Raw genomic sequence first — 25,546 nt, forward strand, 5'->3', positions numbered from 1 at the left:
TTTTTGTTGTTTAACACCACACTCAGTAATATTCCAGCTATATGCCAGGAATCTGTAAATAATCGAGTCTGGACCAGACACTCCAGTGAGTGACATCACTGACATCACATAATTATATGTGTTTTGATATCCAACACAATTATCTCCCCTTACCAGTGGTACAGGTGGCTGAAGGTCAAGGTTACCCAGATTGATGACGCCTCGGGGAGTGAAGACCACGCCCAGATTCTTCAAGGGTGACGTCAGCTCAGCAGTCTGGAATGTCGATCAGGTTTAAATTACTGTACAGCTTTAGTATGGTCATGAATAAACTTAAAGTAAAAAACGATATTTGGGTTCTGTTTGACACAGCTTTGAACAGAATTTTAGTTATTTGAGAATAATCATTGAAAAATTACAGGTTATCTGTCCCGAGTGAATTTATTTTGTCACTTCTGAGACATGGCGATATCTTCGCCAGTTTGTATACTTTATCATGATGAGCCAGCTGTGGGGGACCAAGTGATGCATTTCAGAGCCAAATGAATGAGTGAGTGAGTATGGTTTCACGCCACTTTTAGCAATATTCCAGCAATATCACAGCGGGGGAAACCAGAAATTGGCTTCACACATTGTACCCATGTCGGGAATCGAACCTGGATCTTCGGCGTGACGAGCGAACTCTTTAACCACTAGGTTACCCAACCGCCCCCAACATTTTAGAAAGTCGATAGTTGTCATATGTTGAGTGTAATATGTACATCTTCTTTGGTTGGTTTAGTGCTGGTGGCAATTTTCAAAAATGTGGGCCCACTCCCCCACCTTCACACACACACACCCCACACCACCCCCTTCCTGTCATGTATGGTGATCCAAACAAGTGGCCCTACATTTGTAAAGGACGACAGATAAGCTTTATAAGGTTGGCATGGTGCTGATAATCTATTTCTAAATTTGGGCTACCCGACCCCTCCCTATTTTATGGCTACAGTCTACATGTTTTGTGTTGACATGAATGTTTTGTGTGTTTTGAGACCATTACACAAAACAGCAGTGAGGCTGCGTGGCTGCTTGGTACAATTGGTTTGTCTGACGTTTGTAGTGGTTCTTAGACTTTCCATGCAATGCACATAACGCATGTGGACAGTGAACAGCAAAAACAGTTTACTACTGTCTGCAACAACTGACTTCGACATCAAATGACGGCTTAACTGACATGATGATTCACAGAAATAAACACTGACTAGAATTTTCAACAAGACAGTCAGGCCAGTTTTAAAGAGATCTCAGGCCCACTTTAAATGTCACTGGCATTTGGCTAGCGGGCAGGCAGCTGTTTCAAACACTAAAAACATGGGTATGAACTGACTGACCAAGGTTCATAACTGCCTGTGAATCTTGGATAAGAACCTATGATCACCTGATCCTGGATTAGCAAAGGGATGCAACTCCACAAAGGGAGTAAAGATAAAAACGTCGTTCAGCCACCATGACTCAAATACATTGATGACACTATTAATACTTTTTTGCCAAATACAATGTTTTTCCCATGGTGCTTGGAATGAAAATATTTTACTTTTCACTTTTACACTGACACGAATGTATATGAATTTGAAGTAGGGCCTACTGTATATGAAAATATATGACCTAAGGACACATCCCATGTTTATGTTGAACAAATAAGTAGAAAATACCTTGTTTTCATTGAGTTTAAGCTTCTCTTTCAACATCTTCTGAAATTCTTCATTTGTCCAGACAGGAGTCTTGTCCGCGATACTGACTATTTTGCCATTGTTTGTGCTGCCACCTGGTGGTAGAGCAGCCGCAGCATTTATCACACTGGCAATCCACTCCACCGAAGCAGCATATTCATTTCCTTCTAATTCCAGAACACAAACTTTTCCCTGAAATAAATAATATCATATTTTACATTTCGCCAGGAAATGTACAATTATTGATGCTAAGTATTTGAACTGAAATATGATGAAATAGAAAAAAGAAGTTGTGTTATTTTTTCAGTAGTGCTTCTTTTTTCTAATATCCTTTGCAAGAGACTATTATTTAATTGTTTTTCTGTATTCTGCACCCCCCCCCCCCCTAAAAAAATTTCACGACATTCAAACAATTATATGCTAAACCATGAAGCTATATGGGCATACTTAAAATAAGGTTTTGTTTGTTGTTTAATGCTGCACTCAGCAATATTCCAGCTAGATGACGGTGGTCTGAAAATATTCACGTCTGGACCAAACAATGCAGTGATTGAATTCATGATGATTGATGTACGCAACTGGGATACGATCACATGTATCAACCAAGTCAGCGAGCCTGACCATCCGATCCCTTTATTCGCCTAATACGACAAACATGCTTTGCTGAAGGTTAATTCTAGCTCGAATCTCCACAGGCTAAAATAATAATAATAAAAACAACAAAAAATAATAATACCATTATAATAATAAAAACAACAAATAATAATACCATAATAATAATAATAATAATAATACCATTTATCATTGGTTGACTCTCATCACTGTTTTTGATTTTCACTGTAATTTTAAAAATGATCTAATTTTAGCCAACAGCCCTGAGGGGATTGCCCAAATTTCTTTACCAGATATTCTAGGAAAAAGCTCGGAAATAAATGGGATATGCAACTATATTTTTTGTCTTGAAGTTAGCAATATATGCTGTCCATCTCAAACACACTGTGCTATGTCAAAGGTCACATGACCGTTGCCTTGGCACACTCCTTCAAGTACCTGCAAAGCAGACAGTGTTCAAATGACATGGTTTTAACATATGGAGATGGGACAAGCACCAGTCCGACTTACCAGGATATTGAGCAGTCCCAGACATGCTGCCACAAGATGGGGGTTGCCCTTCAACACAGCCAGCCCTTTCAGCAGTGTCCCTGCTGCAGGCATGTCATGGAGCCCTCCCGTTAACAAGGTGGCCATCTTGGCTGACAAAAGCTCCTTTATATCTGGAGAGTCCACTAAGCTCTGGTACTCTTCGCACCGTCCATCCAGCTTCTCCGCACTGGTCAGCAGATTCTTGTTGAACACGTTCCTATCAGCATCCTTGAAAATAGTAAGTGAGTTTGCTTAATGCTGGTTTGGAAATATCAGTTACATCAATTTTTCCGAAGGCAAGGGAGTTAACTGACTATAAAAGTCCAGTTTCAACCCTTGCCAAACTAGGCTGGAATTTCATAGTTCGATGGTAGCACCACCAGTGGCTATTACGAGTTAAGTCCCACCTATTGACCAATCGGATGCCACCTCTCATATAAGGTGCATTTACTTCAAACAAAATGGTGGCAACCAGTCAAGACAATCTGATCTAAAATCAAGATCTGTATTGCAATAAAACGAGTCTTCCCTCACGAAGCGCATCAAATCATTTGAGCACCAAGATGAACATGAAAAGATTTCAAAAATATCTGTCAATGCCCAGTTGCTTAGCAAATCCTGCAGTCAACCTGAATCTGCATGTCAGAATCCACATTGTTTACAAACTGGATGTTGGGTTCATTACGCGATTTTGAGTGGACTATGCATAAACTCGTTTGTCCAGCCAAAATATAACTCTGGAATTCCACCCTTGTTCGGAAAGGGTTGAAACTGGACTTTTATAGTCAGTTAACTCGGGAAGATGGTTACATCACTTTAGCATCAGCTTGGTGAGGGAGAAAACTAGAAGTGATGCAGGTCTAAGACAATTGTAAAGGTGAAACCAATGATCACAGGTATGGTGCTGACAAACCTAGAAACATAATCATGGCGAATCTGGGATTTAAACCCACGATAAGAGGTTTTTGGTACGCTACCCATGCCCCTTCCTTAAAGGTAAACAAATGTTCATTTTTCCATACTGTCACTATGAGGTGAGGTGAGGTGAGGTGAAATGGGATTTATCTTCACGTTCAAGATTATTGCGCTAAAATAGCGATGTGTGTGTGTGTGGCTGCTTGTACTTGTCTGGACTAGTGCCGATTTCAAAGTGCTAGCCCACTGAGATACCATGCCGCAGTTTAACATCAATACCCCACTCAGACACAGTATGCTGACTCTGAGCCGACCAGTCCTTGTTTTAGCCCCTTAATGCTAAGCGCCAAGCAGAGTAACAACAGGTACCATCTATTAACGTCTTTTGGTATGACGCTGCCGGAAATTGGAACTTCCCAACCTTCCGTTCTCGGGTGGACACTCTACCAGCAGAAGATGGTCTCTGTCACTATGACAACCCATGAGCTCAGATATGGCACTGGCACACCACGGATATAATAGGGGCAAATCTGGGGCTCCAGCTCACAACTAGGGGATCCTGCATGGTTAAGAGGACATCAACATAAATGAAAGTATCACATACCGACAGTCCCGTGGATGTTTGCTTGACGGTGACCGTGGCGATCTGGACGTCTGTGTTAAGGCTGTCCATCAAGTACATGCCACAGCCATGGACCTCCGACCCCTGGTACTCTTCATCACCATCCAAGCTGTCACAGAGTGAGTGAGTGATGGATAGTTACGACTCTCATAAGTTTATGTGTAAGTATGGGTGATTATGACTCTCATAAGTTTATGTTTAAGTATGGGTGATTATGACTGTCTTAAGTTTATGTTTAAGTATGGGTGATAACGACTGTCTTAAGTTTATGTTTAAGTATGAGTGATTATGACTGTCTTAAGTTTATGTTTAAGTATGGGTGATTATGACTGTCTTAAGTTTATGTTTAAGTATGGGTGATAACGACTGTCTTAAGTTTATGTTTAAGTATGAGTGATTATGACTGTCTTAAGTTTATGCTTAAGTATAAGTGATTATGACTGTCTTAAGTTTATGCTTAAGTATGAGTGAATTTGACTTTCATAAGTTTATGCTTAAGTATGAGTGATTATGACTGTCATAAGTTTATGTTTAAGTATGAGTGATTATGACTCTCTTAAGTTAATGTTTAAGTATGGGTGATTATGACTGTCTTAAGTTTATGTTTAAGTATGAGTGATTATGACTGTCTTAAGTTTATGCTTAAGTATGAGTGATTATGACTCTCTTAAGTTTATGTTTAAGTATGGGTGATTATGACTGTCTTAAGTTTATGTTTAAGTATGAGGGATTATGACTGTCTTAAGTTTATGCTTAAGTATGAGTGATTATGACCGTCTTAAGTTTATGTTTAAGTATGGGTGATTATGACCGTCTTAAGTTTATGCTTAAGTATGAGTGATTATGACTCTCTTAAGTTTATGCTTAAGTATGAGTGATTATGACTCTCTTAAGTTTATGCTTAAGTACGAGTGATTATGACTGTCTTAAGTTTATGTTTAAGTATGAGTGATTATGACTGTCTTAAGTTAATGCTTAAGTATGAGGGATTATGAGTGTCTTAAGTTAATGCTTAAGTATTGGTGATTATGACTGTCTTAAGTTAATGCTTAAGTATGAGGGATTATGACTGTCTTAAGTTTATGCTTAAGTATGAGTGATTAGGACTGTCTTAAGTTTATGTTTAAGTATGAGTGATTATGACTGTCTTAAGTTAATGCTTAAGTATGAGGGATTATGAGTGTCTTAAGTTAATGCTTAAGTATGAGGGATTATGAGTGTCTTAAGTTAATGCTTAAGTATTGGTGATTATGACTGTCTTAAGTTAATGCTTAAGTATGAGGGATTATGACTGTCTTAAGTTTATGCTTAAGTATGAGTGATTAGGACTGTCTTAAGTTTATGTTTAAGTATGAGTGATTATGACTGTCTTAAGTTAATGCTTAAGTATGAGGGATTATGAGTGTCTTAAGTTAATGCTTAAGTATAGGTGATTATGACTGTCTTAAGTTAATGCTTAAGTATGAGGGATTATGACTGTCTTAAGTTTATGCTTAAGTATGAGTGATTATGACTGTCTTAAGTTTATGTTTGAGTGAGGATGGTTACAAGTGTTCAAAATAAGCGCCTACCAGTAGGCCTGTGGCAGGTAGATCTTGTACAGGCCCCGTAGTTTCAAATTTGTATGGGTCCTTATGGCCTGCAGTAAATACATGTTTCGATTTATATATCAGGGCCTGCAGCTTCTCAAGTCCTGATGGCAGCCAGACATTTTTTATATTTCAAACACTGGTTACGAATGTCGTATGTCTATGTTTAAGTAGGGTGGTTGCGACTGTGGATATGTTTATGTAGGGATGGTTTTGAATGTCAGTTTATTCTTGTCTTAGTACGGGTGTTTACGACTGTTATTAGTTCCTGTTTAAGCATGACAATCCATGAAACATGCTCACCCAAGTTTCGTGGGTTTGTATGCCTTTGTGCTGGCCTTGAGTTCCTCGACAATGGTGCCAATTGTGGTCATGACCTTGTTCTTCAGAATGTTCCCTGGCACGGCCTTGACCTTGTCACTGTCCAGTCCTGCCACGATGAAGCCACATTCTCCCTGGACAGATACAATTCAGATTCACGGTCAAAGTCTGACTTCAACACAATCTCATTAAAATCAGATATTAGTTCTTGCTACCGCTAAACAAAGATCTGAAAACATCCCATTTGGGGTCACGTCAGAACGACCTTTCATCCGACCAATCAGTGCGTCGCTTACCAGATTATGAAAGTGACAGTCAGAATGTGATTTCTAATCATGCAATCTCAAAAACTTTAACATGGGGTATTCCGAACAATAGTTACGGGTTTAACGACTAAATCCTTACAATCTAGACCATCTATTAGTCATTTCAAAATGATTTTTTGTTGAGGTTTTAAATTTGTTATCGAGAATTTATCAAAATATGCTTCGAAGCGAAGTCGCCAATTTTAAATTTGTGCCGTAAAGCACTAGAAAGCTGCCTTCTGATTGGTCATTCCATTGGTCGGTCAAAGTTCGTGCAAGGTCGATCTGACGTGACCCATAATGGGATGTCCTCAGATCTTTGTTTAGCGGTAGCGAGAACTAAGATCTGATTTTAATGAGACTGACTTCTACAGGTCTTTGTAGCTTCTAAGTTATTAAATTGATTAAGTGAAGGATTCAGAGGTGCATATGTGAATACTGCATCTCAAAATAAACACAAACCAGCAGTTCTGAATGGAGGTATATATGACACCTTGTTTCTGAGCATCATGGCAGTTACACCCAAATTGGGGCACTCTCTCTTATGACCATTTCTTTTGTGTTAAAATCCAACATACAGGCCAAAACTTGAAAACCGAGTAAAGAAGTGTTAACCCTCGGACTGCTAAAATTAATCAATAAGGCAGGAGCAAGAAGAGTGAAAACAATTCAGCAGGCTAAAGTTTAAGTAAATTCACCAAGCAGAATTTGCAACAGATAATGGGCCAAGGTAACAAAACGTAAAAGTAGTGGATCTGAATCGTGTAGTGAGTGAGTGAGTTGGGTTTAACGCCGCTTTTAACAATATTCCAGTTATATCGCGGCGTGTCAGTTTAATGTGGGAGGAAAGCCCGAAGTGATGCAGGTCTCAGACATTTACCACTTCGGTGAAACCCACGAGCACGGGTATGGTGCTGACAAAGCTAGAAACATAATTCGGGCGAACCGGGATTCGAACCCACAATCATAGGTTTCGGGCGTGCACAAGGGACGCTGCACAGCGAATCGTGGCGCCTTAGACGACTGGGACACCCGTGCCCCCTCTGAATCGTGTAAGGAAACTGACATCGGATTGCCTCATAAAACCATGTATCCTTTGTTCTGATTGGATAGTTAAACTTAGTCCACTGTCCACCTGACATGATCTGAGGCAGGCCTTGACAAAGAGTAAGTGAGTGAGTATGGTTTTACGCCACTTTTAGCAATATTCCAGCAATATCACAGCACCAGAAATGGCCTTAACACATTGTACCCATGTCGGGAATCGAACCCGGGTCTTCGGCGTGACGAGCATAGACTTTAACCACAAGGCTACCCGACCACCCACCTTGACAAAGAGAGGTATCAAATCGATGCAAAGACCCAATTTCAATGAAACTGGTCTCGACAATTATGTGAAGTGATAAAACCTCAAAACTATTAACGATGCTTATTCTCTGAGTCACTGGTTTGCTCAGACTCAAGAATTACCAGACGAGCTGCAGCTGGAATATTGCAGACTGCTCCATAAAACAATAAACGAAAATCAGTAAAATCTAAACATTTTTTACATTTGTATACTTATCCTGCATTACTTCTTAATGCATTTACTGCTTACCTTACGACAAAGAAGACAGCCTAGCGATGGTCCTGGGTGAAAAAAGAAAAGTCTGTTTCCGACACAAGTCCATCGTCACAGGACCACCGCCGCTGTCATGTGACAGATTGTGATGCCACACTCAATTCATATTACTGCTCCTCGTCATCAGGGAAAGTCGTGTCTCGCTTTGCTTTTCAACTTAAGTAAAAATCAAACGTTCCTCGGACAACTGTCATCACTTACCCCAACTCTGGAGGCGACCTGACAGATGACGGCAGCAATGCTGGCAGCTTCATCCGCTAGTTTCTTGTCATCACTCACGTTGGTGGTGATGACATACACGGTCCGGGGGGTCACGTACAGGTCCAGAAAGCCCTGAAGTAAAACCACTTTAAAGATGCCACATACAGAGGGAGGGTCTGCTAGCAATTTGCTGACTAATCACATCGTGAAATGATATCAAAAGAACATGTGTGAAGAGAACAAGTACAGTGGGCAGGAACTGCTAGCAATTTGCTGACTAATCATATTTTTTACATCGTGAAATGACATCAATAGGACATGTGTGAAGGACAATTACTGAACTATCTATTTCAAGAAGTACTAAATATAGTAAAATACACATGAATAAATACCCCGAATACCTTATATTGAAAAATTACTCGATCTTTGAACAAATAGAAATATACTGATGGCAACAAAAAAGGGAACATCGCTTGCATGTACTCACAACAGTTTATGCAGGTTTGAGGTTTGGAAAAAGAACACACCCGATAATAACAATTCACTCCATGACATTTTTCGTTTACATCAAGAAAAAGAGATTATCATATGAGCATGTGTGTCATACTGATTTTACGAACGAGTGTCAGAATTCTCGTATTTCCCGAGTGAAAGTCGGGCTATAGATACCGGTAGGTAAATTCTTACGAGAGTTTCATAATATCAGTATGACACAAATGCGAGTGTAATAATTTCTCTTTCTTGATGTAACCAAAAACATGTCAAATCTTTAAGTGTGACATCCTTTCTTGTATGATCTCATTCCGACCTCACGTCACAGTAAGATTTGAATGACATCAACAATACCGTCCAGATGAAGTATACAAAACATGTGAAGTGATATTTGCACAAGTGCACATACGATTTTTATTGACTTGACCAGGAAATCCAGGGATTGATATCATGAGCATTCACCTATGCAATCGAGATATGACATCAATCAACCAAGTCAGCGAGCCTGACAACCCGATCCCATTAGTCACCTCTAACGACAAGCATTGTCTGTAGGAGACCAAATCTTGCATGGACTCTTTAGATAGGTTTAACATTTGGCCATGAAGTGAACACACCAGAAAACTTTTTATATCTTATCTTATATTCCACCACATTCGACATGACACTGCACATTTTCAAGTGCCAAAATCTTTTCCATACGTAAACAGACTGACTTTACCTCCTGGCATTCAATGATCGGGTAGACCGTTGAGCCGATCTTGTAGGTGGTGTCGACTGTGACAGCCTGCCGGCTCTGCGATTCTTTCCGTAGGCTCTGCAGCAGATTAGTAGTGATGCCATTCCGTCTGACAATCACAACCTTCATCGAGTCAATCCGTCGCTGGGGAATGTCTGAGGTGAAAACAGTGGCGTTAAAGGGAAAGCTAAGAGACCTGGCGCCAGTTTCGGCCTTGTTCTGAATGTTGTGATCAATATATTGATGAATCTGAGACATTATCTTGTGTAATTTCAGAAATCATTAACTGCTAAAATGTTGAACTAACACATTCTAGTGTTGGTGTTTGAGGCACAAATTAAATCAAATTTACTGGGTCAGACAATTTGCCCTGGCTTAATCCCACTTTGATTGGCATTCTAAACCATATTATTTTCCCTTCCGCCCATCCCTTACTGTACTGCAAAAGCTCTAAATGAAGCAAGTCTAGATTTTCCCCAGGTACAGGATTTGAATCTCCCATTTCACTGGGCTCCTGTTCAATTAAATGTAGTTGCTTGTTTCTACCACAATGACAGGGTTAGAAATTGGCACGTGTCCTATAGTCCTTGCCAAACTGCCCAATAGTTAAGGTATCATAAGGACTAGTAGATATTTGCCATTTTTAAGGATTTTGCTTTATATACTGAACAGCATTGAAAACGTACCACCATGAAAATGGATGTATTTTTATCCAGGCTTAAGTCATATGAAAATATATAAGTGAATGAGTAATATACAACGAAGCATGAAGAAGAACAGCTCGTCAAAACACATTCCTAAATTTTTTGTGAACGAAATCGCCAAAACTCAACAAATTGCGTGCACATCATGGAAAACGTGTTTTGTTTCACGGGAAGCATGCAGAATAGGGCTATAAAAGACAGACTTTTAAAAGCCACATCACTTGTTGCTGCAGACGTAAAGGATACTGACACAAGAAATGCCAAGATTAACAGCAGAGGAACGTGAACGTGCCTTGGGCATGCTTCAAGTTGGTACGTCAAGTAGAGTCGTTGCACAACGGTTTCAATGCCATCAGTCAACAGTCCTCAGGCTACTGAGCAGATACCAGCAGACAAGAACCACCAGAGATCGACCATGTCCGGGCCAATGTCGTGTAACTACACCATGTCAGGATCGCCATATTGTTCGTCGGCATCTTCGTGATCGTACACATGATACTTTACTATATCCCTGAGATTAAGCAGGGTCATGATGTGTGAACAGTGAATGAGGGCGGGTTCTATTGTTACTGTGAATCCTTCACCTACTATATATATTCTGTACAATGTCCCTCATTCAGTCTTGCATGACATCCGTATAAGTAACTATACCGAAACGTCGCATTTACAGTATTAAAGATGTTGTTATCCATAAATTGTGTCTACTTTGTCATCCGTCAACTTCTAAGTAATGCCTATCAAACAATTTATTTAGGGAGGGCCACTAAAAATTGCAATCTCATAAAATCAGATCTTGGTTCTCGTGGCCGCTAAACAAAGATCTGAGGACATCCCATTACGGATCACGTCAGAACGACCTTTCGCGAACTTTGACCAACGGACCGAAGAAGTTGACATCAGCCAATTAGGAAGCAGCTTTCTAGAGCTTCACGGCACTCATTTCAACCTGGCGACTTCTATTTCAGACTATGCTTGAAAAATGTGTTGACACAGTTCTCGAATTTAGATTTTGAAAACTGAACAAACGAATAATATGGAATGTCTAATATATGGTTGAGATTGTATGGCAGTGCTTCCCATGTACTGTGCAACGGCTCCTCTGTTCAAATATTTATCCCACGGAAGCGAGAAATAGACAATAATTTTGACGGAATCAGTCATACGGGTCGTAACTGTCGTTCCGAAAACCACTCGTTAACGTTTTAGAGGTTGCATGATTAGAAAACACATTCCGACTGGTTTGATTGGTTGGATGAAAGGTCGTTCTGACGTGACCCGTAAGCGGGAACTAAGATCTGATTTAAATGAGATTGCAAAAAATTGTAACATGTATCTGGGGAGGGCCACTAAAAAATGTTACAAGTATTTTGAGAGGGCTACCAAATATGTTACAAGTATTTTGAGAGGGCTACTAAACATGCTACAATTATTTGGGGAGGGCAACTAAAAAATGTTACAAGTATTTTGAGAGGGCCACTAAAAAATGTTACATGTATTGGGGGAGGGCCGCTAAAAAATGTTACAAATATTTTGAGAGGGCTACTAAACATGTTACAATTATTTGAGGAAGGCCACTAAAAAATGTTACATGTATTTTGAGAGGGCCAATAAAACATGTTACAAATATTTTGAGAGGGCTACTAAAAAATGTTACAAATATTTTGAGAGGGCTACTAAACATGTTACAATTATTTGGGGAGGGCCACTAAAAAATGTTACAAGTATTTTGAGAGGGCTACTAAACATGTTACAATTATTTGAGAAGGCTACTAAAAAATGTTACATGTATTTAGGAAGGGAAACTAAAAAATGCCACATGTATTTGGGGAGGGCCACGAAAAATTGTTACATAAAATGGGTGTGGATGCTGGCAAAATTTCATACAGTCTTCAGACCATCTCACCCCACCAATCTCACCCCACCAATCTCACCCTACCAATCTCACCCTACCAATCTCAACCCAACAATCTCACCCAAGCAATCTCACCCTACCAATCTCACCCAACCAATCTCACCCCACCTACCCACCCTCAGTCCTCTAACAAATGACCAGTCCCCCAGTCTAATTTTTCCACATAGTGAGCTATATTGATATTCAACAGTGCAATAAAAAGGCTGGAAACAGGAATGGAATATCCTGTCAAAACGGTCAGTAGATTTTAAACATCTGTTAACAATCACAGTTAAAATGGTCGCAAACATTATGACATAAACTTGCAACCTACATGTACTTGTGATTTCCTGCAACTGCGAACCGGATTAAGCAATACTCCCTAAGACCATAATCTGTGTTGCGTCACCTGCATCGCACGTGATTAAAAAAATCCAGCTTCCCTTCCACAGAATACCTACAGGGGTTATCTAAGAAATAAACGACTCCTGGTCGTTGTTTCTCGTACAATAAAACACTGCATGAGGGGCACAGCCCTGGGTGGTTTATTTTACGATAAACAACGACCAGGAGTTGTTCATTTCTTATAATATGACATATCAACATTTTGTAAGCCTCTTCAACCATCTTATCAGAATATACAAGCTTAAAAAATATTTACTATATTTAAATAATGATGACTGCCTGAATGCAAGTCCATTTTATGAACAAGGGGGTTAAGTTTGATATTTCCCGGATATTCTCACAATTTTCGGATCCACTCTATGCACCTTTTTTCTCAAATACAGATTGTCATATCTCTTCCAACTTTGAATACGATCTTTCCCAGCTACAGCCCATCTTACTAGACCCTTCCCTAAAAAAAAATGTCGTCAAATTTACATCATCAAGTTGCGCTGGCATTTTCGAATCTCCAGAAATGACGTCATGATAGAACAATGTTTTATAATGAAATAAACCATGAACCGATCTTCATCATGTTCATTGTTCTATGTATATAACAGGATCAACAAATTGTACAAACCTTTGCTAGATTTCCCGTCAAGTTTGGCCTGAAGAGTAGCTTCGGTTGGTGACACCAGAGGGCAGCCCTGCACCGTTTCCTTGATGTAACCGATGTATCGTGGGGGAACTACCCGTATACCGGTTCCAGCTATAGTCAAGCGGGATATATGCTTACAGTTGTGTATAAGGGGGCCGAACACTGCCTCTGTGATGCGCTGGCAACCAGTCATGTCCATCTGGCACACAAGACAGGCATCAAAATTAGTTAAAACAGTGTCGGAAATTCTGCTGAGAGCCTTAAGAGCCATTTAAAAAACTTAACGCCAAGTGGAAAAACAGAAGGCCGAAACATTTTATCTGAAGCGTGGAGACCTACTCTCGGGTACTCGGGTCGGGTAGGTCCTGAGTAGGACCTGGGTACCCACAGGACTACCCGGACCCGTGATTTGTCACGTGATATATTGTTTAATGACAAAAACTCACTGTAACTCAGTGGTTACACTACAAGTCGCCAATGTTTGCATTTCTTTCTAACGATGCACACATTCCTTTTGACTTGTATATGTTTGAGTAAAGATAAAGCTTCCGTCAACTTCAGTGAACACATGATATGACTGATTGACACATGTATCGAAATAGCTTTAGTCAGGGCTGCAGTGAAAGAATTACCAATCATACATTTTGTTCCCAACTCTTGAGACTAGCAGTGGGTACCTGGGTAGGGTAGGGTAATAGGGGGAAGGGTACCTGGGTAGTAAATTTGGACTCATCCCAGGCCTACTTCTCTTGCAATATAAATTACAAAAAACTACCAGTCAACCAGAAGCTTTTACTGTTATCACACCGAGTTCCCAGAGACTCTGTGGTGATAGATGAAGCCTTCATTTGTCAAGGACATCAGCTTTTAAAACATCTTTGCTACTACATGTCATACACCATTTGATAGGTCTAACCCTCTGTATATAAACAAAAGTTATGTTTATCACATTATTTCAAAATGGATATAATAACAAACTTGAGTTCATTTTTGATAAAAAAAAAACTTAAGCTCACACAATCATGACATCCAGATTAAGCACCAAGGAGGCTAAAATTATGGAGATTTTCGTCAATTTCAAAATTCCATTACAGAGCAGTCCAGTAACTTAGTTCTTTTTTATTACCATTGTCAAAGTATTCGAAAAATGATGTTACTAAGAATGCTACAAATAGTTTAACGGAAAATACCTCCGTTTTCTAAGCTTTGTGGAAATAACACGTGTGAAGATTTGTTCGATGTTTGGTATCGTTAGGAAGCTCTGAACATCAATAATATTACAGTAACCTCACTTGGAGTATTTCCATAGCTGTAACATGCGATTATATTGGATAGAAATTGGTTTCTAATGACTCTTTTACTGTTATCTAACATGAGGATGGCGATTGGACAAAACCAAGCACATGACCTAAAGCAGCCAATCAATTGCAGCATTCTGTTTCTTTCTCAAGCTATGACATAAATCTTACCTCTTGTAAATTTTCAAATGATCTTGACATGAGGGCAATTCCTCTATTAGTCACCAGATGGCAGCCTGTCAGTCTGACGCCCACGATGTTCTTTGACGCAGCTGCCGACATGGTGTTGACGAGGACGGAGAGGGTGGCGTCAGTCACAGTTGGAATGCCAGTGACATCCAGGATTGATTGGACTTTTATACTTGCCGCCACCTCCTGAAGGACAAACAGGATTTACAAGATGAAAAACTTAAAAACGATGTTAGGGATCTGGGTTTTTTAGGAGAGATATATCCCCACTTAACATGTTTTCGAGCATCACTTCATTTCGAGCCCGTAAACAATACGTAACCATAAGCTTGATGATATAATCAAGGTAGACACTTCAAACCTCACTGAAGATAGCAAAGTGTTCGCCACTTGTTGCTGAAGTTATGTGATGAATTAAGCTACACAAGGTAAGATATTCATTAAATAATGAAAACATACCTGATACCTTACTTTTTCATTAATGCACATTCTAATCAAACTTGATCTGATGATAATTTTGAATCAGAACAATTGCATGCACTGATGACGTATCAGCTGCTGTCTGTAATGTCATGTGACTGATCATGTTGTGCATATATTTTTAACTTGACTGTAACACTGGGGCTCGAAATCATGTGATGGTAACAAGATGGCTTCCGAATGACTTGTCTCGCTCTGTGAGACATTATAATGATTAAATTGAACAGATGTGGTCATTGACTGTACAGTTGTAAACAGAAATAAATGTTCTCAAAGGTAAGACTTAACTTTAGAGTATTGCGATTGTTATGAGACACGTAATGAGATATACTTCTTCGGGGATCGATAACACAGTATGTGAGGATAATTTATTTTATGCCTTTGACAAGAGTATTTAGCCCTTATATGAAAACAATCAACCACATAATACAAGACCTGAGAAAATCATGGGTAGAATAGGTTTTCAGCAACCCACGCTTACAGTAAAAAGGCGACTAAAAGGATCGGGTGGTCAGGCTCGCTGACTTGATTGATGCATGTCATCGTATCCCATGTGGATCGATGCTCATGATGTCAATCACTGGATTGTCTGGTCCAGAATCGATTATTTACAGACTGCGGTCATTTAGCTGGAATATTGCTGAGTGTGGCGTTAAACAACAAACAACCACATAATACAAAGTGACAAATCAAAGTTGAGTTTTCGCAAAGTGAGTGAGTAAACGAACAAAACCTGGTGCCACACTGTTTCCACCCAATGGGCCCACCTCTTACAACAAGAACTTATTCTGAGCTGGAATCGCCACAGGCCCTTACCCATTGACAGCATGGTTTGCTTGTTGTTTTGGCTGCACTCAGCAATATTCCAGCTATATGACAGTGCTGTGTAAATCTGGACCAGACAATCCAGTGGTTAATATCATGAGCACCATCCCCTGCCGTCGGCTATCATAACATGCAGTCAAACAAGTCACCGAGTCCGACCACTCAATCCATTCAATCGCTTTTTTCGACAGGCGTTGGTTACTGAGACCATATTCCAAATTTAAATCACCACAGAGTAGATAACAAATAAATTGTCATTTTCTCAAATGTGTCGTACTCAGTGCCTCACTAAAATTGTCCTTTTCTAACCCAGGTTCATTGTTTGGGTAATGAAAGAGAATCACATGACTTACAAATATCCTCACAAAACACTGAGCAATGCTGCTAACTTACAGAAATGGTAGCGAAGTCTGATGCCTTGATGGTCTTGAAACTAGAAAATAAAACGTTTGAAATTACATGACAGACACTTGTAAGTATGAATTGGTCAGAATAGTTACTTCTCACTCACTCCAAACACACTCATTCTAAATGCACTCACTCCAAACACACTCACTCCAAACACTCTCACTCACTCCAAATACTCTCACTCACTCCAAACACTCTCACTCCAAACCAAACACTCTCACTCCAAACACTCTCACTCCAAACACTCTCACTCACTCCAAACACTCTCACTCCAAACACTCTCACGCACTCCAAACACTCTCACTCACTCCAAACACTCTCACTAAACACTCTCACTCACTCCAAACACTAACTCCAAACACACTCACTCACTCCAAACACGCTCACTCACTCCAAACAAAACACACTCACTCCAAACAAAACACTCTCACTCCAAACACTCACTCCAAACACACGCACTCCAAACGCTCACTCCAAACAAAACACACTCACTCACTTACTCACTCCAAACATCTGTTATTAAAGGTAGATCATTTCAAGTCAGCAGATGACTTGATTTACTGAGTGAGTGAGTGTGTATTTAACCAACATCACTATCATCATCAAATAACGGACAACAGGTGTCCACAAGTACCCTGTAGTCAAACCTCCCACCGGGTTCTGTCCTAGTTTTGGTGCAAGTACCTGAAAACAAATTCAGTGAGGATTATTCAATTCTCAATTCCTAAGTCAATAAGAACTATTCAATTATCAATTCCTAGGTCAGTAAGGACTATTCAATTCTCAATTCCTAGGTCAGTAAGGACTATTCAATTCTCAATTCCTAAGTCAATAAGGACTATTCAATTCTCAATTCCTAGGTCAGTAAGGACTATTCAATTCTCAATTCCTAGTTCAGTAGGGACTATTCAATTCTCAATTCCTAGGTCAGTAAGGACCATTCAATTCTCAATTCCTAGGTCAGTAAGGACTACTCAATTCTCAATTCCTAAGTCAATAAGGACTATTCAATTCTCAATTAATAGGTCAGAAAGGACTATTCAATTCTCAATTCCTAAGTCAGTAAGGACTATTTAATTATCAATTCCTAGGTCAGTAAGGACTATTCAATTCTCTATTCCTAGGTCAGTAAGGACTATTCAATTCTCAATTCCTAAGTCAATAAGGACTATTCAATTCTCAATTCCTAGGTCAATAAGGACTACTCAATTCTCAATTCCTAAGTCAATAAGGACTATTCAATTCTCAATTCCTAGGTCAGTAAGGTCTACTCAATTCTCAATTCCTAGGTCAGTAAGGACTATTCAATTCTCAATTCCTAGGTCAGTAAGGACTATTCAATTCTCAATTCCTAGGTCAGTAAGGACTATTCGATTCTCAATTCCTAGGTCAGTAAGGACTATTCAATTCCCAATTCCCAGGTCAGTAAGGACTATTCAATTTTCAATTCCTAGGTCAGTAAGGACTATTCAATTCTCAATTCCTAGGTCAGTAAGGACTATTCAATTCTCAATTCCTAGGTCAGTAAGGACTATTCAATTCTCAATTCCCAGGTCAGTAAGGACCATTCAATTTTCAATTCCTAGGTCAGTAAGGACCATTCAATTCTCAATTCCTAGGTCAGTAAGGACTATTCAATTCTCAATTCCTAGGTCAGTAAGGATTATTCAATTCTCAATTCCTAGGTCAGTAAGGACTATTCAATTCTCAATTCCTAGGTCAGTAAGGACTATTCAATTCTCAATTCCTAGGTCAGTACGGATTATTCAATTCTCAATTCCTAGGTCAGTAAGGATTATTCAATTCTCAATTCCTAGGTCAGTAAGGATTATTCATTTTTCAACTTGCAGTCATTTGTATACCTGAAGGCCACAGTCCCTGAGAGTGAGGTGATATGGGGTTATGTCGCGTTCAAGATTATTACACCTATATATAGCAACATATAGGCACTTATTATGTGTGACTAGTCCAGGCTAATATAGTGCAACCCCTTTGAGATACCATGCCACAGGTTAACATGAATAACTCACTCAGACTCCAAGCCAACCAGTCCTTGTGTGCATAAACGTATCTTTGCAAACTGTTGTTGCAACACCCAAGCATATAAACTTATGTCAATGAACATATCTTTGCAAACTGTTCTTGCAACACCCAAGCATATAAACTTATGTCAATGAACATATCTTTGCAAACTGTTCTTGCAACACCCAAGCATATAAACTTATGTCAATGAACATATCTTTGAAAACTGTTCTTGCAACATCCAAGCATATAAACTTATGTCAATGAACATATCTTTGCAAACTGTTCTTGCAACACCCAAGCATATAAACTTATGTCAATGAACGTATCTTTGCAAACTGTTTTTGCAACATCCAAGCATATAAACTTATGTCAATGAACGTATCTTTGCAAACTGTTCTTGCAACACCCAAGCATATAAACTTATGTCAATGAACGTATCTTTGCAAACTGTTCTTGCAACACCCAAGCATATAAACTTATGTCAATGAACGTATCTTTGCAAACTGTTCTTGCAACACCCAAGCATATAAACTTATGTCAATGAACATATCTTTGAAAACTGTTCTTGCAACACCCAAGCATATAAACTTATGTCAATGAACATATCTTTGAAAACTGTTCTTGCAACACCCAAGCATATAAACTTATGTCAATGAACGTATCTTTGCAAACTGTTGTTGCAACACCCAAGCATATAAACTTATGTCAATGAACATATCTTTGAAAACTGTTCTTGCAACATCCAAGCACACAAACTTATGTCAATGAACGTATCTTTGCAAACGGCGAAACTAGATATTCCTTTATTTTCTCTCCCTTTTATCCAGTCTATTTACACCAACAACAACCAATTTTACAAATATTTCAGCTTAAGATGCTGTTTCAGGTGACAATGTTCGACTGAATATGTGATGCCTGTCTCGGGGCTCGATTTAGCTGTGCAACCTGGTTTTGTTGGTGCAACCTGGTTTTGTTGATACAACTTTGTTTTATTTGGTGCAACCTAGTTTTGTTTGATGGAACCTGGTTTTGTTTGGTGCAACCTGGTTTTATTTGGTGCAACCTGGTTTTATTTGGTGCAACCTGGTTTTGTTTGATGCAACTTGGTTCAAGTTTGATGCAACTTGGTTGTGTTTGATGCAACCTGGTTTTATTTGGTGCAACCTGGTTTTATTTGGTGCAACCTGGTTTTGTTTGATGCAACTTGGTTGTGTTTGGCAGTATACAACAATGAGTGTTGTCACTCAAAGCTTCAATGTTTTTTCTGCATATTTGAGGGCAAGGAACACAAAATTCAGAGGTGAATGGTGATATATTTTGTGTATTTTAAGCATATATGCAGATTAAGTGGAGATGTGCATCTTTAGTGAGTGTTGCCATGTTTTACATCAAGTTGTTAACAGTCTGACAAATGCAGCCGGAAATACCCTTACTTGTTTTGGAGCTCTTGCTGCTGGTAGAGATGAGGACTGAAAATTAAAATGTCATCATTCTCATGTTATTGTCATTTAATAAGCATGAGTCATACAAATATGTTATTACAAATAAATATGCATGAATATTCAATTTGATTATATTTATGCAGAAGTAAAACATTACCACCGTTCTGGAAAATTACAAACAATATATTGTTGGTCATCAGGACAGGTCCCTGAAATAACTCTAAAAATGCGAAACAGGAGCCAAATTTAGCAGTGACTGAAAACTTGTAAAGTTTTCAGTCAAGATGATTGTTTTCAATGTCGGTTATGAGAAACAACAAACACACTACTATGTGGCCAAACCAAAGTTATTTCACATACATATTATTCTCTAAAATTTATAAATATGGAGAACCTATTCAGACAAACTTAAAAATTTAAATCTCAGATGAAGAGAACCAGTTAAACTGTACAACAAATAAGACACCAGACAAAACATTAAGTCCCGGATATATCCGCATCGGATCAAAAATAAAAATGCTGTCCATACTTTTTTCTGTGTTTCCCATCTCCCCCCTGCCCTGAATTTTTATTCCGACGTGAACTAAAAAAAGTTTTCTAATCTCAATATTCCCCGATGTGGAAATTTATGCCCTGATGGGATAAAATAATACCCCTATCATTGGTCACTCATTGTGGTTTGCTTGATCTTTCTCCGGCTACATTTATGAAAGATTTGTTTCCGAAGCCAAGCTTCTAGATCTATATCATATATTAATTGAAAGACTATTGTCAAGTCTTTTAAACTTTTAAATTTCAAAAAATAAATTACACAATTAGTGAAAAGCAATTTTTTTTTAAAATTTTCGCCCGCAGACTCTCTTGTTAAGAGAGGTTGGAGATGAGAAACACATAAAAAAATATGAAAGGTCTATCTACAAATAAGGGTAAAATCACAATGAAGCCGAGAACAATGCCTAATTTCTCAGTCTAGAGGTTTAAGTTTAATTTATTCTCTAGAGTCTGGAAGACTGACAAACACAAGCCGTACACAGTAAAACCTTACTCTGGACGGTAGCAGTCCCACATAATTTGTCCAGGTAAAGAGTGAGTGAGTGAGTTGAGTTTAACGCCGCTTTTACAGTATTCCAGTCATATCACGGCGTGTCAGCTTAATGTGGGAATAGTCTGAAGTGATGCAGGTCTCAGACTTTGACCACTTCGGTGAAACCTACGAGCACGTAATGGTGCTGACAAACCTAGAAACATAATCGGGGCAAACTGGGATTCGAACCCACAATCATAGGTTTCTGGAATGCACAAGGGACGCAACTCTGCACAGCGAATCGCGGCGCCTTAGACGTCTGGGCCACCCGAGCCCCCCTTGTGTGAAATCCTTCATGTTCCGTTGGCTAACAAGGCACAAAGGTGATGGCAGTCCATGTTACCAAACTGGGTAATTTCAAAATTGTGTCAATATTGTCATGTGGCAGTAGATTTTGGTAAATGGCATAAAATGATTGAGGTGGTCAAGCTTTGGCTGTGGCCATGGCAGTGAGTGAATTAGAGTTACCTAACCTGCTTGTGTATCAATTAAGACATGGACGAGAAAGAGAAGGGAGAGATTTCAAATTAAAGGAATTGGAATTAAAAAAAGAACAAATTCCCTTCAAAATTAAAAAACAACAACTTTGTGACATGAAATGTTTTCTAAAAAAGAAAGTTAATAATTTTGTTGGTACTTTGAGAAGGTTGCAACAAATTTGGCCACAAGAGCAAAACAGACTTGTTCATTTTGTGATGTGACAGTTTCTGGAAGGGTGGGCGTGCCGTTACCAATGTTTACAAGAATGACAGTTGGGTGATTCGTGGTCTTCTACAACATGACTTGCATCGCATCTACTTGCCTTTATGATCAGGACTTAATGCTTTGAGGTGGAGACGTGAGGTGAGATGGGGTTTAACGTCAAGTCCAAGATTATTGCACTTGTATAGCGACATGCATGCACGTTTGTGGCTGCTTTTACTTGTCCAAACCGATGCCGATTTATAGTGCTAGCCCACTGAGATACCATGCCGCAGTTTAACATGAATACCCCACTCAGACACAGCTAGTATTCAAACTCAGAGCCGACCAGTCCTTGTTTTAGCCCCTTAATGCCGAGCACCAGGCAGGGTGACAACAAGTACCATCTTGTAACGTCTTTTAGTATGATGCAGCCGGGGATTGAACCCTAAACCTTCCGCTGGTACAAGGCCCCACTAACAGGCCGGACTACCAAACCCCACTCCCAGGCCCCACCACCAGGCCCCACTACCAAACCCCACTACCAGGCCCCACTACCAGGCCCCACTACCAAACCCCACTACCAGGCCCCACCACCAGGCCCCACTACCAAGCCCCACTACCAGGCCCCACAACCAGGCCCCACTACCAAACCCCACTACCAGGCCCCACTACCAGGCCCCACTACCAGGCCCAACTACCAGGCCCCACTACCAAACCCCATTACCAGGCCCAACTACCAGGCCCCACTACCAGGCCTAACTACCAGGCCTAACTACCAGGCCCGATTACAAGGCCCAACTACCAAACCCCATTACCAGGCCCACTACCAGGCCCCACTACCAGGCCCCACTACCAGGCCCCACAACCAGGCCCGATTACAAGGCCCAACTACCAAACCCCATTACCAGGCCCACTACCAGGCCCAACTACCAGGCCCCACTACCAGGTCCTTGAAAAAACAAATTATTAAAACAATTATTAAAGTACACACCTGAATGCTTGTCTCCATCAGGTTGATCAAACCAGTTCATCTAACCAGTTGATTAAACCGGTTGAAAACACCAGCAGATTAAACCGGTTGATTAAAACAGTTGATTAAGCCAACTGATCAAACCTGTTGCTCAGCATCAAACCAGAAAGCACCACCAAGCCCTAACACCAAGCCCTACAACCAAACCCTACTACCAAGCCCCACTACCAAACCCCACAACCAAGTCCTACCACCAAGCCCCACTACCAAACCCAACAACCAAGTCCTACCACCAGGCTCTACCAACAAGCCCTACAACCAAGCCTTACCACCTAGCCCCACTACCAAACCCCACTACCAAACCCTACCACCAAGTCCCACTACCAAACCCCACCACCAAGTCCCACTACCAAACCTCACAACCAAACCTCACAACCAAACCCTACCACCAAGCCTTACCACCAAGCCCCACTACCAAACCCTACCACCAAGCCCTACCACCAAACCCGACCACCAAGCCCTACCACCAAGCCCTACCACCAAACCCCACAACCAAGTCCTACCACCAAGCTCTACCAACAAGCCCTACAACCAAGCCTTACCACCTAGCCCCACTACCAAACCCCACTACCAAACCCTACCACCAAGTCCCACTACCAAACCCCACCACCAAGTCCCACTACCAAACCTCACAACCAAACCTCACAACCAAACCCTACCACCAAGCCTTACCACCAAGCCCCACTACCAAACCCTACCACCAAGCCCTACCACCAAACCCCACAACCAAGTCCTACCACCAAGCTCTACCACCAAGCCCTACAACCAAGCCTTACCACCAAGCCCTACTACCAAACACTACTACCAAGTCCCACCACCAAACCCGACCACCAAGCCCTACCACCAAACCCTACCACCAAACCCTACCACCAAGCCCTACCACCAAACCCTACCACCAAACCCGACCACCAAGCCCTACCACCAAGCCCTACCACCAAACCCGACCACCAAGCCCTACCACCAAGCCCTACCACCAAACCCGACCACCAAGCCCTACCACCAAGCCCTACCACCAAACCCTACCACCAAGCCCTACCACCAAACCCTACCACCAAACCCGACCACCAAGCCCTACCACCAAGCCCTACCACCAAACCCGACCACCAAGCCCTACCACCAAGCCCTACCACCAAACCCTACCACCAAACCCTACCACCAAGCCCTACCACCAAACCCGACCACCAAGCCCTACCACCAAACCCTACCACCAAACCCTACCACCAAGCCCTACCACCAAACCCTACCACCAAACCCTACCACCAAGCCCTACCACCAAGCCCCACTACCAAACCCTACCACCAAGCCCTACCACCAAACCCGACCACCAAGCCCTACCACCAAGCCCCACTACCAAACCCCACAACCAAGTCCTACCACCAAGCTCTACCACCAAGCCCTACAACCAAGCCTTACCACCAAGCCCTACTACCAAACACTACTACCAAGTCCCACCACCAAACCCTACAACCAAGCCTTACCACCAAGCCCTACCACCAAACCCTACCACCAAACCCTACCACCAAACCCTACCACCAAACCCTACCACCAAGCCCTACCACCAAGCCCTACCACCAAACCCTACCACCAAACCCTACCACCAAACCCTACCACCAAGCCCTACCACAAAGCCCTACCACCAAACCAGACCACCAAACCCTACCACCAGGCCCTACTACCAGACCCCACTACCAGGCCACACTACCAGGCCCTACCACCAAACCTCACCACCAAACCCTACCACCAAGCCCTACCACCAAACCCTACCACCAAGCCCCACTACCAAACCCCACTACCAAGTCCTACCACCAAACCCTACTACCAGGACTTGGTCCAGCCAATGTTGGCCTAACGCAAGTGATAACGTTGGCCCAACATAGGCCCAACGTAGGCCCAACATGCTATCTGGGCCACCACCAAAACCTACTACCATAACCTTCTTCAAAACCATACTATCAAACCCTATTACCAAACCCTAATACCAAACACTACTACCCAACCCCGCTACCAAACCCTACTACCAAACCCTACTACCAAACCCCACTACTACCAAACCCCACTACCAAACCCTACTACCAAACCCCACTACCAAACCCCACTACCAAACCCCACTACCAAACCCTACCACCAAACAAGGAACAAACAGATATGAAGACAACTTACCTCAAGCCTTGGGGCGCCATATGTATGTTGACTGACGTTGGACAAATAGTCATCCTTGAAGAAAAACAAATTAAAAAAGATAATTATTGAAGTACACACCTGAATGCTAGTCTTCTTCAGGTTGATCAAACCAGTTGATCTAACCAGTTGATCAAACCAGTTGATTAAACCAGTTGATCAATCTAGTTGATCAAACCAGTTGATAACACCAGCTGATCAGACCAGTTGATTACACCAGTTGATTACACCAGCTGATAACACTAGTTGATTAAAACAGTTGATCAAACAAGCATATTAAACCAGCAGATGAAATTAGTTGATAACACCAGTTGATTAAAGCAGTTGATCAGCATCAAACCAGAAACCATTACATATGTTTGATGTAATAGGATTTGGTTTTTTGGTTTGGTTTGTTGTTTTACGCCGCACTCTGCAATATTCCAGCTATATGACAGCTGTCTGTAAATAAACGAATCTGGACCAGACAATCCAGTGATTGATATCAGTGTTTTTTGCAGATATTTCCAAAACTCCAACCCCTCAGAAAATTCCCCAACCCCTCAGAATATCCCTACCCCTCCTGATATCCATACCCCTTCAGAATAAACCTAACCCTCAGAATATGCTCAACACCTTTGAATATCC

General features: G+C 40.9%; 1 protein-coding gene across 1 annotated transcript in view; it reads right to left on the minus strand.

Moving 5' to 3' along the window:
• Positions 1 to 25,546, minus strand: part of LOC139477756 (uncharacterized) — a 98,371-nt gene that overhangs the window by 64,339 nt on the left and 8,486 nt on the right. Inside the window, exons 3-15 of the mRNA XM_071260163.1 lie at positions 24,902 to 24,955; positions 19,935 to 19,970; positions 17,111 to 17,160; positions 16,462 to 16,501; positions 14,746 to 14,949; positions 13,259 to 13,475; positions 9,622 to 9,794; positions 8,409 to 8,540; positions 6,264 to 6,415; positions 4,354 to 4,480; positions 2,814 to 3,062; positions 1,674 to 1,883; positions 154 to 255 (exon numbers count right to left, since the gene is read on the minus strand). Coding sequence (XP_071116264.1) covers positions 154 to 255; positions 1,674 to 1,883; positions 2,814 to 3,062; positions 4,354 to 4,480; positions 6,264 to 6,415; positions 8,409 to 8,540; positions 9,622 to 9,794; positions 13,259 to 13,475; positions 14,746 to 14,949; positions 16,462 to 16,501; positions 17,111 to 17,160; positions 19,935 to 19,970; positions 24,902 to 24,955 — 1,746 coding nt within the window. The remainder of the gene's footprint in view (positions 1 to 153; positions 256 to 1,673; positions 1,884 to 2,813; positions 3,063 to 4,353; positions 4,481 to 6,263; positions 6,416 to 8,408; positions 8,541 to 9,621; positions 9,795 to 13,258; positions 13,476 to 14,745; positions 14,950 to 16,461; positions 16,502 to 17,110; positions 17,161 to 19,934; positions 19,971 to 24,901; positions 24,956 to 25,546) is intronic.

Source organism: Haliotis cracherodii, unplaced genomic scaffold (genome assembly GCF_022045235.1).
Source record: "Haliotis cracherodii isolate W230 unplaced genomic scaffold, xgHalCrac1.p SCAF_35, whole genome shotgun sequence".
In the NCBI taxonomy this organism is placed as follows: Eukaryota; Metazoa; Mollusca; class Gastropoda; order Lepetellida; family Haliotidae; genus Haliotis; species Haliotis cracherodii.